The 20,121-nt window shown below is 41.7% G+C and overlaps 1 protein-coding gene across 1 annotated transcript; it reads left to right on the forward strand.

Annotated features, from left to right (window-relative positions):
* The first annotated feature begins 14,189 nt into the window (after window positions 1-14,189).
* LOC125550253 (ras-related protein Rab5A-like) lies at window positions 14,190-20,013 on the forward strand. Its single transcript, XM_048713210.1, has 7 exons — window positions 14,190-14,449; window positions 15,026-15,103; window positions 15,196-15,363; window positions 16,369-16,417; window positions 16,901-16,974; window positions 19,410-19,503; window positions 19,684-20,013. The coding sequence occupies exons 1-7, from the start codon at window positions 14,408-14,410 to the stop codon at window positions 19,794-19,796; spliced, it is 618 nt and encodes a 205-aa protein (XP_048569167.1). The 5' UTR covers window positions 14,190-14,407; the 3' UTR covers window positions 19,797-20,013.
* Window positions 20,014-20,121: the final 108 nt, after the last annotated feature.

Genomic DNA, 20,121 nt, shown 5'->3' on the forward strand with positions numbered 1-20,121 from the left:
ATACGGGGGCAGGGGGCACCTCTAGATACACAAGTTGATCTTGGAGATCGTTCTCTTAGCCGTGTGCGGTGCCCCCCTCCACCATAATCCTCGATAATATTGTAGCGGTGCTTAGGCGAAGCCCTGCGACGGTAGAACATCAAGATCGTCACCACGCCATCGTGCTGACGGAACTCTTCCCTGACACTTTGCTGGATCGGAGTCCGGGGATCGTCATCGAGCTGAACGTGTGCTAGAACTCAGAGGTGCCGTAGTTTCGGTGCTTGGTCGGTCGGGCCGTGAAGACGTACGACTACATCAACCGCGTTGTCATAACGCTTCCGCTGTCGGTCTACGAGGGTATTTAGACAACACTCTCCCCTCTCGTTGCTATGCATCACCATGATCTTGCGTGTGCGTAGGAAATTTTTAAAATTACTACGTTACCCAACAATGGCATCCGAGCCCAGGTTTTATGTGTTGATGTTATATGCACGAGTAGAACACAAGTGAGTTGTGGGCGATATAAGTCATACTTCTTACCAGCATGTCATACTTTGGTTCGGCGGTATTGTTGGATGAAGCGGCCCGGACCGACATTACGCGTACGCTTACGCGAGACTGGTTCTACCGACGTGCTTTGCACACAGGTGGCCGGCGGGTGTCAGTTTCTCCAACTTTAGTTGAACCAAGTGTGCTACGCCCGATCCTTGCGAAGGTTAAAATAGCACCAACTTGACAAACTATCATTGTGGTTTTGATGCGTAGGTAAGATTGGTTCTTGCTTAAGCCCGTAGCAGCCACGTAAAACTTGCAACAACAAAATAGAGGACGTCTAACTTGTTTTTGCAGGGCATGTTGTGATGTGATATGGTCAAGACATGATGCTAAATTTTATTGTATGAGATGATCATGTTTTGTAACCGAGTTATCGGCAACTGGCAGGAGCCATATGGTTGTCGCTTTATTGTATGCAATGCAATTGCGCTGTAATGCTTTACTTTATCACTAAGCGGTAGCGATAGTCGTGGGAGCATAAGATTGGCGAGACGACAACGATGCTACGATGGTGATCAAGGTGTCGCGCCGGTGACGATGGTGATCATGACGGTGCTTTGAAGATGGAGATCACAAGCACAAGATGATGATGGCCATATCATATCACTTATATTGATTGCATGTGATGTTTATCTTTTATGCATCTTATCTTGCTTTGATTGACTGTAGCATTATAAGATAATCCCTCACTAAATTATCATAGTAAAAGTGTTCTCCCTGAGTATGCACCGTTGCGAAAGTTCTTCGTGCTGAGACACCACGTGATGATCGGGTGTGATAGGCTCTACGTTCAAATACAACGGGTGCAAAACAGTTGCACACGCAGAATACTCAGGTTTAACTTGACGAGCCTAGCATATAACAGATATGGCCTCGGAACACGGAGACCGAAAGGTCGAGCGTGAATCATATAGTAGATATGATCAACATAGTGATGTTCACCAATGAAACTACTCCATCTCACGTGATGATCGGACATGGTTTAGTTGATTTGGATCAGGTGATCACTTAGAGGATTAGAGGGATGTCTATCTAAGTGGGAGTTCTTTAGTAATATGATTAATTGAACTTAAATTTATCATGAACTTAGTACCTGATAGTATCTTGCTTGTTTATGTTTGATTGTAGATAGATGGCTCATGCTATTGTTCCATTGAATTTTAATGCGTTCCTTGAGAAAGCAAAGTTGAAAGATGACGGTAGCAATTACACGGACTGGGTCCGTAACTTGAGGATTATCCTCATTGCTGCACAGAAGAATTACGTCCTGGAAGCACCGCTGGGTGCCAGGCCTGCTGCTGATGCAACTGACGACGTTAAGAACGTCTGGCAGAGCAAAGCTGATGACTACTCGATAGTTCGATGTGCCATGCTTTACGGCTTAGAATCGGGTCTTCAACGATGTTTTGAACGTCATGGAGCATATGAGATGTTCCAAGAGTTGAAGTTAATATTTCAAGCAAATGCCCGGATTGAGAGATATGAAGTCTCCAATAAGTTCTATAGCTGCAAGATGGAGGAGAACAGTTCTGTCAGTGAGCATATACTCAAAATGTCTGGGTATAATAATCACTTGATTCAATTGGGAGTTAATCTTCGAGATGATTGCGTCATTGACAGAATTCTCCAATCACTTCCACCTAGCTACAAGAGCTTCGTGATGAACTATAATATGCAAGGGATGGATAAGACAATTCCCGAGCTCTTCGCAATGCTGAAAGCTGCGAAGGTAGAAATCAAGAAGGAGCATCAAGTGTTGATGGTCAACAAGACCACTAGTTTCAAGAAAAAGGGCAAAGGGAAGAAGAAGGGGAACTTCAAGAAGAACAGCAAGCAAGTTGCTGCTCAGAAGAAGAAACCCAAATCTGAACCTAAGCCTGAAACTGAGTGCTTCTACTGCAAGCAGACTGGTCACTGGAAGCGGAACTGCCCCAAGTATTTGGCGGATAAGAAGGATGTCAAGGTGAACAAAGGTATATGTGATATACATGTTATTGATGTGTACCTTACTAATGCTCGCAGTAGCACCTGGGTATTTGATACTGGTTCTGTTGCTAATATTTGCAACTCGAAACAGGGACTACAGATTAAGCGAAGATTGGCCAAGGACGAGGTGATGATGCGCGTGGGAAATGGTTCCAAAGTCGATGTGGTCGCAGTCGGCACGCTACCTCTGCATCTACCTTCGGGATTAGTATTCCAATGAGTTAGGAACCTTTTTTCTTCCCCCTTCTCTTCTCCGCTTTGCTCGAGGGAATACGACGAGCACTCATCTCCAGCATTCAGGTGGTCCTATCATCTCTATTTCCTCCCGAAGACCTAAATAATTGTTATTTGGTGCCAGCGTTGAGCATGAACATTATATCTGGATCTTGTTTGATGCGAGACGGTTATTCATTTAAATCAGAGAATAATGGTTGTTCTATTTATATGAGTAATATCTTTTATGGTCATGCACCCTTGAAGAGTGGTCTATTCTTATTAAATCTCGATAGTAGTGACACACATATTCATAATGTTGAAGCCAAAAGATGCAGAGTTGATAATGATAGTGCAACTTATTTGTGGCACTGCTGTTTGGGTCATATCGGTGTAAAGCGCATGAAGAAACTCCATACTAATGGACTTTTGGAACCACTTGATTATGAATCACTTGGTACTTGCGAACCGTGCCTTATGGGCAAGATGACCAAAACACCGTTCTCCGGTACTATGAAGAGAGCAACCGATTTGTTGGAAATCATACATACAGATGTATGTGGTCCAATGAATGTTGAGGCTCGTGGCGGATATCGTTATTTTCTCACCTTCACAGATGACTTAAGCAGATATGGGTATATCTACTTAATGAAACATAAGTCTGAAACATTTGAAAAGTTCAAAGAATTTCAGAGTGAAGTTGAAAATCATCGTAACAAGAAAATAAAATTTCTACGATCTGATCGTGGAGGAGAATATTTGAGTTACGAGTTTGGTGTACATTTGAAACAATGCGGAATAGTTTCGCAACTCACACCACCCGGAATACCACAGCGTAATGGTGTGTCCGAACGTCGTAATCGTACTTTACTAGATATGGTGCGATCTATGATGTCTCTTACTGATTTATCGCTATCGTTTTGGGGTTATGTTTTAGAGACGGCTGCATTCACGTTAAATAGGGCACCATCGAAATCCATTGAGACGACGCCTTATGAACTATGGTTTGGCAAGAAACCAAAGTTGTCGTTTCTTAAAGTTTGGGGCTGCGATGCTTATGTGAAAAATCTTCAACCTGATAAGCTCGAACCCAAATCGGAGAAATGTGTCTTCATAGGATATCCAAAGGAAACTATTGGATACACCTTCTATCACAGATCCGAAGGCAAGACTTTTGTTGCTAAATTCGGAAACTTTCTAGAGAAGGAGTTTCTCTCGAAAGAAGTGAGTGGGAGAAAGTAGAACTTGATGAGGTAACTGTACCTGCTCCCTTATTGGAAAGTAGTACATCACAGAAAACGGTTTCTGTGACACCTACACCAATTAGTGAGGAAGCTAATGACGATGATCATGAAACTTCAGAACAAGTTTCTACTGAACCTCATAGATCAACCAGAGTAAGATCCGCACCAGAGTGGTACGGTAATCCTATTCTGGAAGTCATGCTACTAGATCATGATGAACCTACGAACTATGAAGAAGCGATGGTGAGCCCAGATTCCGCAAAATGGCTTGAAGCCATGAAATCTGAGATGGGATCCATGTATGAGAACAAAGTGTGGACTTTGGTTGACTTGCCCAATGATCGGCAAGCAATTGAGAATGAATGGATCTTCAAGAAGAAGACTGACGCTGACGGTAATGTTACTGTCTACAAAGCTCGACTTGTCGCAAAAGGTTTTTGACAAGTTCAAGGGATTGACCACGATGAGACCTTCTCACCCATAGCGATGCTTAAGTTTGTCCGAATCATGTTAGCGTTTGCTGTATTTTATGATTATGAAATTTGGCAGATGGATGTCAAAACTGCATTCCTGAATGGATTTCTGGAAGAAGAGTTGTATATGATGCAACCGGAAGGTTTTGTCGATCCAAAAGGAGCTAACAAAGTGTGCAAGCTCCAGCGATCCATTTATGGACTGGTGCAAGCCTCTCGGAGTTGGAATAAACGCTTTGATAGTGTAATCAAAGCATTTGGGTTTGTACAGACTTTTGGAGAAGCCTGTATTTACAAGAAAGTGAGTGGGAGCTCTGTAGCATTTCTGATATTATATGTGGATGACATATTACTAATCGGAAATGATATAGAATTTCTGGATAGCATAAAGGGATACTTGAATAAGAGTTTTTCAATGAAAGACCTCGGTGAAGCTGCTTACATATTGGGCATTAAGATCTATAGAGATAGATCAAGACGCTTAATTGGACTTTCACAAAGCACATACCTTGACAAAGTTTTGAAGAAGTTCAAAATGGATCAAGCAAAGAAAGGATTCTTGCCTGTGTTACAAGGTGTGAAATTGAGTAAGACTCAATGCCCGACCACTGCAGAAGATAGAGAGAAAATGAAAGATGTTCCCTATGCTTCAGCCATAGGCTCTATCATGTATGCAATGTTGTGTACCAGACCTGATGTGTGTCTTGCTATAAGTCTAGCAGGGAGGTAGCAAAGTAATCCACGAGTGAATCACTGGACAGCGGTCAAGAACATCCTGAAATACCTGAAAAGGACTAAGGATATGTTTCTCGTATATGGAGGTGACAAAGAGCTCATCGTAAATGGTTACGTTGATGCAAGCTTTGACACTGATCCGGATGATTCTAAATCGCAAACCGGATACGTGTTTACATTAAACAGTGAAGCTGTCAGTTGGTGCAGTTCTAAACAAAGCGTTGTGGCGAGATCTACATGTAAAGCGGAGTACATAGCTGCTTCGGAAGCAGCAAACGAAGGAGTCTGGATGAAGGAGTTCATATCCGATCTAGGTGTCATACCTAGTGCATCGGGTCCAATGAAAATCTTTTGTGACAATACTGGTGCAATTGCCTTAGCAAAGGAATCTAGATTTCACAAGAGAACCAAACACATCAAGAGACGCTTCAATTCCATCCGGGATCTAGTCCAGGTGGGAGACATAGAGATTTGCAAGATACATACGGATCTGAATGTAACAGACCCGTTGACTAAGCCTCTTCCACGAGCAAAACATGATCAACACCAAAGCTCCATGGGTGTTAGAATCATTACTGTGTAATCTAGATTATTGACTCTAGTGCAAGTGGGAGACTGAGAAATATGCCCTAGAGGCAATAATAAAGTTATTATTTATTTCCTTGTATCATGATAAATGGTTATTATTCATGCTACAATTGTATTAACCGGAAACATAATACTTGTGTGAATACATAGACAAACTAAACGTCACTAGTATGCCTCTACTTGACTAGCTCGTTAATCGAAGATGGTTATGTTTCCTAAACCATAGACATGTGTTGTCATTTGATTAACGGGATCACATCATTAGGAGAATGATGTGATTGACATGACCCATTCCATTAGCTTAGCACCCGATCGTTTAGTATGTTGCTATTGCTTTCTTCATGACTTATACATGTTCCTATGACTATGAGATTATGCAACTCCCGTTTGTTGGAGGAACACTTTGTGTGCTACCAAACGTCACAATGTAACTGGGTGATTATAAAGGAGCTCTATAGGTGTCTCCAAAGGTACATGTTGGGTTGGCGCATTTCGAGATTAGGATTTGTCACTCCGATTGTCGGAGAGGTATCTCTGGGCCCTCTCGGTAATGCACATCACATAAGCCTTGCAAGCATTGCAACTAATGAGTTAGTTGCGAGATGATGTATTACGGAAACGAGTAAAGAGACTTGCCGGTAACGAGATTGAACTAGGTATTGAGATACCGACGATCGAATCTCGGGCAAGTAACATACCGATGACAAAGGGAACAACGTATGTTGTTATGCGGTCTGACCGATAAAGATCTTCGTAGAATATGTGAGAGCCAATATGAGCATCCAGGTTCCGCTATTGGTTATTGACCGGAGACGTGTCTCGGTCATGTCTACATTGTTCTCGAACCCGTAGGGTCCGCACGCTTAACGTTACGATGACAGTTATTATGAGTTTATATATTTTGATGTACCGAAGATTGTTCGGAGTCCCGGATGTGATCACGGAAATGACGAGGAGTCTCGAAATGGTCGAGACATAAAGATTGATATATTGGACGGCTATATTCGGACATCGGAAGTGTTTCGGAGAAGTTTCGGATAAAACTGGAGTACCGGGGGGTTACCGGAACCCCCGGGGGGTTAATGGGCCTCATGGGCCCAAAGTGGAGAAGAGGAGGGGCGGCCAGGGCAGGCCGCGCGCCCCCTCCCCCTCTAGTCCGAATTGGACAAGGAGGGGGGGCGGCGCCCCCCCTTTCCTTCCTCTCCTCTCTCCCTTCCTTCCCCCTCTCCTAGTTGGACAAGGAAAAAGGAGGGAGTCCTAATCCCGGTAGGAGTAGGACTCCTCCCTGGCGCGCCTCCTCCTGGCCGGCCGCCCCTCCCCCTTGCTCCTTTATATACGGGGGCAGGGGGCACCTCTAGATACACAAGTTGATCTTGGAGATCGTTCTCTTAGCCGTGTGCGGTGCCCCCCTCCACCATAATCCTCGATAATATTGTAGCGGTGCTTAGGCGAAGCCCTGCGACGGTAGAACATCAAGATCGTCACCACGCCATCGTGCTGACGGAACTCTTCCCCGACACTTTGCTGGATCGGAGTCCGGGGATCATCATCGAGCTGAACGTGTGCTAGAACTCGGAGGTGCCGTAGTTTCGGTGCTTGATCGGTCGGGCCGTGAAGACGTACGACTAAATCAACCGCGTTGTCATAACGCTTCCACTGTCGGTCTACGAGGGTATGTAGACAACACTCTCCCCTCTCGTTGCTATGCATCACCATGATCTTGCGTGTGCGTAGGAATTTTTTTAAATTACTACGTTACCCAACAACATGCACGAGTAGAACAAACAAGAGTTGTGGGCGTGGGTATATACATATTGCTTGTCGTCACTAGTTGATTCTTGATTCGGTGGTATTGTTGGATGAAGCGGCCCAGACCAACATTACGCGTACGCTTAGGCGAAACTGGTTCTACCGACGTGCTTCGCACACAGGTGGCTAGTGGGTGTCTGTTTCTTCAACTTTAGTTGAATCGGATTCAATGAACACGTTCTTTCTGAAGATCAAAAAGCAATCACTATACCGCGTTGTGTTTTTTGATGCTTAGGTACGAACGGTTCTTGCTCAGCCCATAGCAGCCACGTAAAACTTGCAACAACAAAGTAGAGGACGTCTAACGTGTTTTTGCAGGGCTTATTATGATGTGATATGGTCAAGACGTGATGAGATATAAGTTGTTGTATGAGATGATCTTGTTTTTGTTGAAGTTATCAGCAACTGGCTGAAGCCTTATGGTTGTCTCTTTATTGCATAAGATGCAAGCGCCAAATAATTGCTTTACTTTATCGCTATGCGATAGCAATAGTTGCAAGAGCAATAGTTGGCGAGACGACCATGTGATGACACGTTGATAGAGATCAAGATGATGGAGATCATGGTGTCATGCCGGTGACGATAGAGATCATGACGGTACTTTGGAGATGGAGATCAAAGGCGCAAGATGATCATGGCCATATCATGTCACATATTTTTATTGCATGTGATGTTTATCCTTTATGCATCTTATTTTGCTTAGTTCGGCGATATCATTATAAGATGATCTCTCACTAAATTTCAAGGTATAAGTGTTCTCCCTGAGTATGCACCGCTGCGACAGTTCGTCGTGCCGAGACACCACGTGATGATTGGGTGTGATAAGCTCTACGTTCACATACAACGGGTGCAAGCCAGTTTTGCACACGCGGAATACTTAGGTTAAACTTGACGAGCCTAGCATATGCAGATATGGCCTCGGAACAGTGGAGACCGAAAGGTCGAGCGTGAATCATATAGTAGATATGATCAATATAGTGATGTTCACCATTGAAAACTACTCCATCTCACGTGATGATCGGACATGGTTTAGTTGATTTGGATCACGTGATCATTTAGATGACTAGAGGGATGTCTATCTAAGTGGGAGTTCTTAAAGTAATATGATTAATTGAACTTTAATTTATTATGAACTTAGTCCTGATAGTATTTGCATAACTATGTTGTAGATCAATAGCTCGCCATGTAGCTCCCCGTTTATTTTTGATATGTTCCTAGAGAAAAACTATGTTGAAAGATGATAGTAGCAATGATGCGGACTAGGTCCGTGATCTGAGGATTATCTTGATTGTTGCACAGAAGAATTATGTCCTTGCTGCACCGCTAGGTGATAGACCTATTGCAGGAGCAGATGCAGACGTTATGAACGTTTGACAAACTCGGTATGATGACTACTTGATAGTTTAGTGCACCATGCTTTACGGCTTAGAACCGGGACTTCAAAAATGTTTTGAACGCCACGGAGCATATAAGATGTTCCAAGAGTTGAAATTGGTATCTCATACTCATGCCCGTGTCAAGAGGTATGAGACCTCTGACAGTACTTTGCCTACAATATGGAGGAGAATAGCTCAACGAGTGAGCATGTGCTCAGAATGTCTGAGTACTACAATCACTTGAATCAAGTGGGAGTTAATCTTCCCGATAAGATAGTGATTGACAGAGTTCTCTAGTCACTATCACCAAGTTACTAGAACTTCATGATGAACTATAATATGCAAGGGATAACGGAAACAATTTCCAAAGCTCTTCGCGATGCTGAAATCGGCGAAGGTAGAAATCAAGAAAAAGTATCAAGTGTTGATGGTTGACAAGACCACTAGTTTCAAGTAAAAGGGCAAGGGAAATAAAGGGAACTTCAAGAAGAATGGCAAGCAAGTTGCCACTCCCATGAAGAAGCCCAAAGCTAGACACAAGCCTGAAACTGAGTGCTTCTACTGCAAAGGAAATGGTCACTGGAAGTGGAACTTCCCTAGATACTTGGCGGATAAGAAGGATGGCAAAGTGAACAAAGGTATATTTGATATACATGTTATTGATGTGTACTTTACTAGTGTTTATAGCAAACCCCTCAGTATCTGATACTAGTTCAATTGTTAAGAGAAGTAACTCGAAACGGGAGTTGCAAAATAAACAAAGACTAGTTGAGGACGAGGTGACGACGTGTGTTGGAAATGATTCCAAGGTTGATAAGATCACCATCGCACACTCCCTTTACCTTCGGGATTAGTGGTGAACCTAAAATAAATGTTATTTGGTGTTTACGTTGAGCATAATATGATTGGATCATGTTTATTGCAATACGGTTATTCATTTAAGTCAAAGAATAATTGCTATTCTGTTTACATAAATAAAACCTTCTGTGATCATACACCCAAGGTGAATGGTTTATTGAATCTCGATCATAGTGATACACATATTCATAATATTGAAGCCAAAAGATGCAAAGTTAATAATGATAGTGCGACCTATTTGTGGCACTGCCGTTTAGGTCATATTGGTGTAAAGTGCATAAAGAAACTCCATGCTGATGGACTTTTGAAATCACTTGATGCTTGCGAACCTTGCCTCATGGGCAAGATGACTATGACTCCGTTCTCCGGAACAATGGAGCGAGCAACTGACTTATTGGAAATTAATACATATTGATGTATGTGATCCGATAAGTGTTGAGGCTCGCGGCGGGGATCGTTATTTTTTTAACTTTATAGATGATTTTTGGATATATGGGTATATCTACTTAATGAAACATAAGTCTGAAACATTTGAAAAGTTCAAAGGATTTCAGAGTGAAGTGGAAAATCATCATAACAAGAAAATAAAGTTTCTACGATCTGATTGTGGAGGTGAATATTTGAGTTACAAGTTTGGTCTTCATTTGAAACAATGTGGAATAGTTTCGCAACTCACGCCACCTGGAACACCACAGCATAATGGTGTGTCCGAACGTTGTAATCGTACTTTATTGGATATGGTGCGATCTATGATGTCTCTTACCGATTTACGACTATCATTTTGGGGTTATGCATTAAAGAGAACTTCATTCACGTTAAATAGGGCACCATCTAAATCCGTTGAGATGACACCGTATGAACTATGGTTTGGAAAGAAACCAAAGTTGTCGTTTCTTAAAGTTTGGGGTTGCGATGCTTATGTGAATAAGTTTCAAACTGATAAGCTCGAACCCAAATCGGAGTAGTGCGTCTTCATAGGATACCCAAAAGAAACTGTTGGGTACACCTTCTATCACAGATCCGAAGGCAAGATATTTTGTTGCTAAGAATGGATCCTTTCTAGAGAAGGAGTTTCTCTCGAAAGAAGTGAGTGGGAGGAAAGTAGAACTTGATGGGGTAATTGTACCTTCTCCTGAATTGGAAAGTAGTTCATCACAGAAATTAGTTCCATTGATTCCTACACCAATCAGTGAGGAAGCTAATGATGATGATCATGAAACTTCAGATCAAGTTACTACCGAACCTCGTAGGTCAACCAGAGTACGGTCCGCACCAGAGTGGTACGGTAATCCTGTTCTGTAAGTCATGTTACTAGACCATGACGAACCTACGAACTATGAGGAAGCGATGATGAGCCCAGATTTCGCAAAATGGCTTGAGGCCATGAAATCTGAGATGGGATCCATGTATGAGAACAAAGTATGGACTTTGATTGACTTGCCCGATGATCGGTGAGTCATTGAGAATAAATGGATCTTCAAGAGGAAGACGAACGATGATAGTAGTGTTATTATCTACAAAGCTTGAATTGTCGCAAAACGTTTTCGACAAGATCAAGGTGTTGACTACGATGAGATTTTCTCACTCGTATCGATGCTTAAAAGTCTGTCCGAATCATGTTAGCAGTTGCCGCATTTTATGAAATCTGGCAAATGGATGTCAAAACTGCATTCCTTAATGAATTTCTTAAAGAAGAATTGTATATGATGCAACCAGAAGGTTTTGTCAATCCTAAAGGTGCTAACAAAGTGAGCAATCTCCAGCAATCCATCTATGGACTGGTGCAAGCATCTCGGAGTTGGAATATATGCTTTGATAAAGTGATCAAAGCATATGGTTTTATACAGACTTGCGGTGAAGCCTGTATTTACAAGAAAGTGAGTGGGAGCACTACAACATTTCTGATAAGTATATGTGAATGACATATTGTTGATCGGAAATAATGTAGAATTTTCTGGAAAGCATAAAGGAGTATTTGAAAGGAGTTTTTCAAAGAAAGACCTCGGTGAAGCTACTTACATATTGAGCATCAAGATAGATCAAGACGCTTGATATATTTTCAATGAGTACATACCTTGACAAGGTTTTGAAGTAATTCAAAATAGAACAGTCAAAGAAGGAGTTCTTGCCTGTGTTGCAAGGTGTGAAGTTGAGTAAAGAATCAAAACCCGACCACAGCAGAAAATAGAAAGAGAATGAAAAGTCATTCCCTATGCCTCAGTCATAGGTTCTATAAAATATGCTATGCTGTGTACCAGACCTATTGTGTACCTTACCATAAGATTGGCAAGAGGGTACAATAGTGATCCAGGAGTGGATCACTGGACAGCGGTCAAAAATATCCTTAGTGGAATAAGGAAATGTTTCTCGGTTATGGAGGTGACAAAGAGTTCGTCGTAAAGAGTTACGTCGATGCAAGCTTTGACACTGATCTGGATGACTCTAAGTCTCGATCTAGATACATATTAAAAGTGGGAGCAATTAGCTAGAGTAGCTCCATGCAAAGCATTGTAGACATAGAAAATTTGCAAAATACATACAACTCTGAATGTGGCAGACCCGTTGACTAAATTTCTCTCACAAGCAAAACATGATCACTCTTTGGGTGTTGATCACATAGCGATGTGAACTAGATTATCGACTCTAGTAAACCCTTTGGGTGTTAGTCACATAGAGATGTGAACTAATCACATAAAGATGTGAACTATTCGTGTTAAATCACATGACGATGTGAACTGGATTATTGACTCTAGTGCAAGTGGGAGACTGAAGGAAATATGCCCTAGAGACAATAATAAAGTTGTTATTTATATTTCCTTATATCATGATAAATGTTTATTATTCATGCTAGAATTGTATTAACCGAAAACTTAGTACATGTGTGAAATGCATAAACAAACAGAGTGTCACTAGTATGCCTCTACTTGACTAGCTCGTTAATCAAAGATAGTTAAGTTTCCTAGCCATGGACAAAGAGTTGCCATTCGATAAGCGGGATCACATCATTAGAGAATGATGTGATTGACTTGACCCATCCGTTAGCACGATGATCGTTACAGTTTCATTGCTCAGACTATGAGATTATGCAACTCTCGAATACCGGAGGAACACCTTGTGTGCTATCAAACGTCACAACGTAACTGGGTGATTATTAAGATGTTCTACAGGTGTCTCCGATGGTGTTTGTTGAGTTGGCATAGATCAAGATTATGATTCGTCACTCCGAGTATCGAGAGGTATCTATGGGCCCTCTCGGTAATGCACATCACTATAAGTCTTACAAGCAATGTGACTAATGAGTTAGTTACGGGATGATGCATTACGGAATGAGTAAAGAGACTTGCCGGTAACGAGATTGAACTAGGTATTGAGATACCGACGATCGAATCTCGGGCAAGTAACATACCGATGACAAAGGGAACAACGTATATCGTTATACGGTTTGACCGATAAAAATCTTCGTAGAATATGTAGGAACCAATATGAGCATCCAGGTTCCGCTATTGGCTATTGACTGGAGATGAGTCTCGGTCATGTCTACATAGTTCTCGAACCCGTAGGATCCACACGCTTAACGTTCTGTGACGATTTGTATTATGAGTTATGTGATTTGGTGATTGAAGTTTGTTCGGAGTCCCGGATGAGATCAGGGACATGACGAGGAGTCTCGAAATGGTCGAGAAGTTGTGATGTTGACGGTGACTTATGTTGTCAGCTCCGAGAGCTACGGATGCACACATGTGAAGGGATCATGAAGTTGCTTCGACATCGCAGTGGTCATGGTACTTCCTGCCACCACTCCTTCCGTGGTCTACGTTGTGATGGTCTCAAAGGGATTGAGTCTCATTAGCGTAAGATGGGTGGCTCTCGTACCAAGAGTTTTCATGGACCTAACCTAGTTTTGAAATGCGAAATGGGATAGAAAGGGAAGGGGGTCGGAGCGAGACACAAAGAACTCAAATAGGAATAGGACAGTGGGATTATAGTTCTTGGATCCTCTTTTTGTGGTGTAAGGTTCGTGCAATGTAATTTAAGTATGCCTCCTCACTTAGCCAAGGGATAGCCGACTCCATTGCATACACTCTTGCAAAAGCCCTTGCGGCCCATGGGTCATAGCTACACATTTTATCCTTCTAGCCGACATCATTTGGTTAGTGATGCAGTAATGATGGTCATTTTTAACATAAAGATATATTTATGATGGTCATGACATATTTGGCTAGAGTTCACAAATTTAGAACGAGAAGAAGAAATCCAAACTTGTGCAAAGTTATACTTAGTCGTCGACACTTATTTTGGGTTGGAGAAAAGTATATTGGATCGGAGGAGTAATCTCTTTGAAATGGGAAATGCATTGCGCATACGAGCAGCGAAGGTTTGTGCTGAGCGTTAACGTAGGGAAGTCTAATTATACAGCTCTACAAGGGCGCACCTGAAAAAGTATTTTTCTTAAGCCAAAAAATAATAAAGAGAAACACATTTCACACGCGGAGAGCCAACAACCAATTCCCCAATTCGCCTCCTCGCGTGCGGTTTGATCTGCTTCAAGGTTCCGCGAGAACGCAGCGCTAATCCGGCGTCGAATCCGATGGCGGCCAGCGCCGGCAGCAAGATCCGCAACGCCAAACTGGTGCGAATTCTTATCTCTAGTGATCCGCCGCAGCCATTGACCACCGAATCGCCCGGGCTGGATCTTGATCGCTACTACCTAGTAGAAGTATCTGACTAGTTTTTGGTGTGATGTCTCGTGGTGGTGCTCCCGATCACTTGTCGAGTGCACAATTGACGATGGTGTCGCTGCTGTTACGACGGCTAATAATATCATGTAGTAAGACTAATAGATTATGTTTGCTGGGGAATTCTCCAGTAGAAGATGTTGTTCTGCGCCAGTAGCCACACTTTCTTTTTCAGTCTCTGTTAGCTTGGAGTATTAGTAACTCTTGTCTTTGGGGGTGCAAAATGTATGTGAAGATATGCTCATTAATTTCTCTTTTCTTGACTTCAATGTTTCACAAGCAAGGTGATTTTGAGATCATAAATGTTTCCCAGTTCTTATCTAAATTCCATTTTGATGGTCAGTTTTACGGCAAATTGCTAACTTACGTTCCGAGTACTATTTTTTTTAGTGTGAAACATATTGATTTTGCGTTGTTAGAATCTCGTGGGCTGTGAAATGCCAATGTTTTACTATGCTCGGATTTTTCAGGTTCTTCTTGGCGATGTGGGTGCTGGGAAATCCAGCCTGGTGCTTCGGTTTGTAAAAGGACAATTTGTTGAATTCCAGGCAAGTCGGCTGATACGCTCCTTTTGTTGAACATAATATATCTGTAGGTTTTGTTCTGAACATGATCATTGTATTGGTCTATTTGTCTTCAGGAATCGACAATTGGAGCGGCTTTCTTCTCTCAAACATTGGCTGTTAATGACGAGACTGTGAAGTTTGAAATTTGGGATACTGCTGGGCAGGAGAGGTATCACAGCTTGGCCCCCATGTACTACAGGGGTGCTGCCGCAGCCATAGTTGTCTATGACATCTCGAACCAGGTTAGTAAAATGGAATTGGTTTACCTGTTCCGGTGATAAAATAATAGGTCTCGATGACAGTCTCCTATTATTTGCATGTTAGTTGCTTTGGCGAATGAACAATGGTTATGAATCCTTACAGAAGTACGTTTAGTTGTGAGTTCAATTGGGGAATTAAAAGGGAACCAAGAATAATTGTAGCAGGGGCAGTAAAGTCAGGCAAGGTAGTAGTCTCCAGATGGCGTGATTTAGTTCTCAGGCACTTGGGTAAAATCTGACAACTTGGTTTCTTCAGTCACTAATCTGTTCCAAGAGAAAGAGAGATAGTGAAACTATGGAGAAGAGAAAACATTATTCAAGTAGACCTGCACTTGCTTACCTTGTATTGCAAAAGAGTGTGTATGCCTGTGAGAACTGCAGGGTGCCGTACTTCATAACAGTAAAAATGTGACAGGGGCTACGATTTTGTATGGATGACACCATAAATGAAGTTACAAAATTTTGTGATGGTTAAGTTTGTTGTTTACTTGCCAGCAATGAGTGGGTCTTGGTGAGAACATGGTAGAAATATCTAGTTTTGCTTCCATGCATTCTCTGAAAGTTTTGAGCTTTTAACACACTTAAGTACTAGTGCATTTAACTGGTTACTAGTGGTTGATCCATGTGGAATACCTTGGATGGTTTATATTCCTTTGTTGCACATGAGGTTAACAATCCATAGTTAATGCCTTAACGGGCATTGATAATACTTAGTTGACGACTAATACACGGTATTCCTCAAAATAGTTCTCGACTATGGATGTATGTTTGCTGTGGTGCTGTTTCAACGAGTTTTTAGTTATCATGGAACCTCTTCTGTTTTAGCATGTTCGCACCACATATGCACTTTGTGTTTGCTGCTTCATGTTGTAATTCTATTATGTGCTTGAAGAAGCATTAACTTAATCTAGAAGCAGTATAGCTACCGCTAAGTGCAGGGATGATCCCATTAAGATATCATGTAACTTTTAATATTTTTACCTTCAGGCATCCTTCACCCGAGCAAAGAAATGGGTTCAAGAACTTCAAGCTCAAGGTACTCCACTTTATCATTTGAAGACATGTCATGCCTGATGTTTGATCATGTCTGCTCAGTAACTGTATGACTAACCAGCTCCTCAAATAGTTAGCTTGTACGAAATCCATTTTGTAAGTGCTCTGTGTTTCTGGATTTGATGATAAGACTAATATGCAGTTTGAGTCACTTTAGGTTTGTGTTTTCCACATGTTTATGAAATTAAGCTGCATTTTATTTGGTCTGCACACTTTGTTTTGTTTACACTTCTATTTTGGCTACAAAGATCATCATGTTTAAGTTATTATAAATTTCCACTTATACTCACATTTGACTTCTTTGCTCATTTCACGTTTGTGATTTTGGATCTTTTCTGAAAATATTTGCGCTTTTGGATCTGATTAATGGTAGTATAAATACCAATAGTTAACAGAATCAGGCCATGTGAAAGGTTTTGTCGCTTGTTAATACAGACATATTAATTTAACCTTTTCATTGTTGTAGGAAACCAGAATACAGTAGTGGCTCTTGCTGGCAACAAAGCTGATTTGCTTGAGGCGAGGGAGGTTCAAATAGAGGTATGTAGTCCATTTTCTTGCTGGTTGCTTTCAACCTTCCCAGTCTAGTATTGTACTATGTTTCACTGTTCTATTTCACCGATGTTTAATTTTCTGCCATTGAAAATAGATATGGTGTTGTCAACTAGTAATTCAAATAATCTTCCTTTCATACTATAATATGCACCGTCAGCATCACATCATATCATTCTTATTTCTGTTTATTTGGGGTTCAACAGTTGTACACAGAAAATCTCTCTGTGAGCACATTAAATCCACCTTGTATTTTAATCTGTTTAGTTGTAACATTTACACAGAACCTTATAATTTGAAGGCAAATACTTGATATTACACTTTCACATTGTATTTAGTTTTCACAACTTCCTACTGTGGAGCATCTTGATGCACATATCTGCGTTCTTTCCTGAAGACGGTATTACCATCATTTAGTCTTTTGTGCCTTGCTTGCTTTAGTTACAGGGAATTTTACACATTTGCCAAGACAATCAAAAGTAATGTATTTATGTTTCCTGCAGCATCTAAGGCCTCCTTTGGTTTGTAGGATTTTTGTAGGAATTCTATAGGATAGGATTTGCAAAGGAAAAATTCCTTTGAAGCCCTTTGGTTTGTAGGAATGGATTCCTATTCCTATGTAGGATAGGAATCAATCCTTCACGTTTTGGAGGAAAAAAACATTAGCCTAGACTCAATGGAAAAAATCCTATCCTATGCACCAAATGACATCTCTTTCTCTATAGGAATTGACATGCATGTCATCTCACTTCCTATGATTTTCCTATTCCTATAAGGCTTCTTTTGGTTCATAGGATAGGATTATCATAGGAATAGGAATTTTGTAGGAAATGAGATGGCATGTATCTCAAATCCTATGAGTAGGAATAGGAAACGAGATGTCATTTGGTTGACATCAAAGGAATTTTTCCATTGAGTCTAGGCTCATTTTTATTTTCCTATGAAATGTGGAGGATAGGAACAAATCCTATGTAGGAATAGGAATCTATTCCTATGAACCAAAGGGCTCTAAAGGAAAAAATCCTATAAGAATCCTATCCTCTAAAATTCCTATGAAATTCCTCCAAACCAAAGGAGGCCTAAAATTCCTATCCTATGAACCAAAGAAGGCCTAAACATTTTTTAAGAAATTAAAGACGGCCAGGATACCATTATTTACTACTATCAGCACGTTCATGCTATCTGTTTTTCTGTAGTTTTGATGAAATTGTTTTGGTAGTAGTAAATATGGTGGTACTCCTACCAACCATTTCAAATGATAAGGCACACTCCCTAAATTGCATACTGAAGGGCATGAATGTTTTCTGCTGTGATTCAGAAAACAAGGCGCAGAAAGAAATTAGCACTAGTTTTGACGAAAATAACCCTGAGTCCACAGCCCTTTCCCCCTCTAATCATGTGCCGGCTTAATTACCTTGTGCACTAACAGCCCAACGTCCTTGAATCCAACTAGGAAAATTAAGTACAGCCCAGCGATTAATTAGGGGCAAGATTGGAAAGAAATCTAATGGAAGGGAGTATGATTTTTTCCAACTCTTTTTACAGTATTAGGCGCGCATATGAGAATTTATTGGTGTTTCTCGTTTTTTCCACTTATCACTTCTCGAGCATTTGTAAGCTATGCTCTCACTGACTAGCAGGGAATATTAAGTTATGACAAGTATAGCTTGGTCATTTTCACATCTCTCTTTTCATGATTTGTACAGCTCATTTTGCCCAACCTGGAGGGGATTAAACTAGCCAGGCTGGGCTATTATTGGAAAAAGCAAAACTCCGTGTTTAGTTTGGTATCAAAGCCTCACGTTCGACAGGCAGTTGGTTGTCCCTCACGTAGCACCAGCTTGCTTGCCCACGCAAGAGAGCTGATTTGGCTCTCTGCACTGTCAAGAATTTATTGGCAGTTAAGGGCAACCATGCCAAGGAAAGCAAGAGTGATCATCTCCCTACCAAATGTCTCCTCTTTGCCCAAAAAACGTCTCCTCCTTGCCGAGCAAGGCTATAACTAATTTTTCCTAAGTTCCAAACGCACCCTTAATTTTTATGCTTACTCGGGGTCTTACAATTTGAAGGGGAGCCTTGGCGCAGTGGTAAAGCTGCTGCCTTGTGACCATGAGGTCATGGGTTCAAGTCCTGGAAACAGCCTCTTACAGAAATGTAGGGAAAGGCTGCGTATTATAGACCCAAAGTGGTCGGACCCTTCCCCGGACCCTGCGCAAGCGGGAGCTACATGCACCGGGCTGCCCTACTCGGGGTCTTACAATTTGCAACAGAGGGAGTATGGAAGCAGGAAGTATGAAGTTATGACAAGAGAATGTGCTACTTCATGTTGCTTGCCGCATTTGGTTTACTTGTTGTGGGTGTTTTTTTATCAGCTCAGGTAGCTGTTCTATATTTATGTGTGACATGAGGTTCATTTACTGCAGGAAGCCAAGACGTATGCGCAGGAGAATGGCCTCTTCTTCATGGAAACATCTGCTAAAACTGCAACCAATGTGAATGACATATTTTATGAGATTGGTGAGTCCACTTTCTACGGGCTGTTGGTTTCTGGACCGAAAATCTCTAAGCCGCAGTGCAGTCCACCGTTACCTTGCTCCACCTTTTGCCCCTTAACATAAGACTTTTGTCTTCTTTTTTTACGTGTTTGCATTGATGTTATATGATTAGATGCTAATGTTTCATCGATTCCCATTGCAGCGAAGAGATTGCTGCAAGGGCAGGCAGCGCAGAACCCACAGGCGGCGGGGATGGTTCTCTCCCAGAGACCCAATGAGAGAGTGGTCAGCGCGGCTTCGTGCTGCTCCTCCTGAAGCATCGTATATTTGGTCACATTCGTCGTCTGAGAAATTTTGGGAGAGGAATCTCGACAAACTATCCTGAAAGCGCCTCTTGCTCCTGTGCCTTATCTGACATACTCTTAAGCGCTACCGTGCCCACCTGTCTTTTCTTTTTCGTTCATGTGTTTGTCATGTAAATGCCCATACTAGAATGCCGCTGCAGATATCTTAAGTGAGAGTTACCTCCAAAGTGGTTGATTGTGTCCCCCAGTAATTGTTGCTCCTAAGTTTGATGTTCAGATAGTATGCAACAGGTTATTCAACAGAGAATACAGCTGCATCGTGTGTGTAGGAATTT

The sequence above is a fragment of the Triticum urartu genome, chromosome 4, assembly GCF_003073215.2.
Source record: "Triticum urartu cultivar G1812 chromosome 4, Tu2.1, whole genome shotgun sequence".
NCBI classification, from domain to species: domain Eukaryota; kingdom Viridiplantae; phylum Streptophyta; class Magnoliopsida; order Poales; family Poaceae; genus Triticum; species Triticum urartu.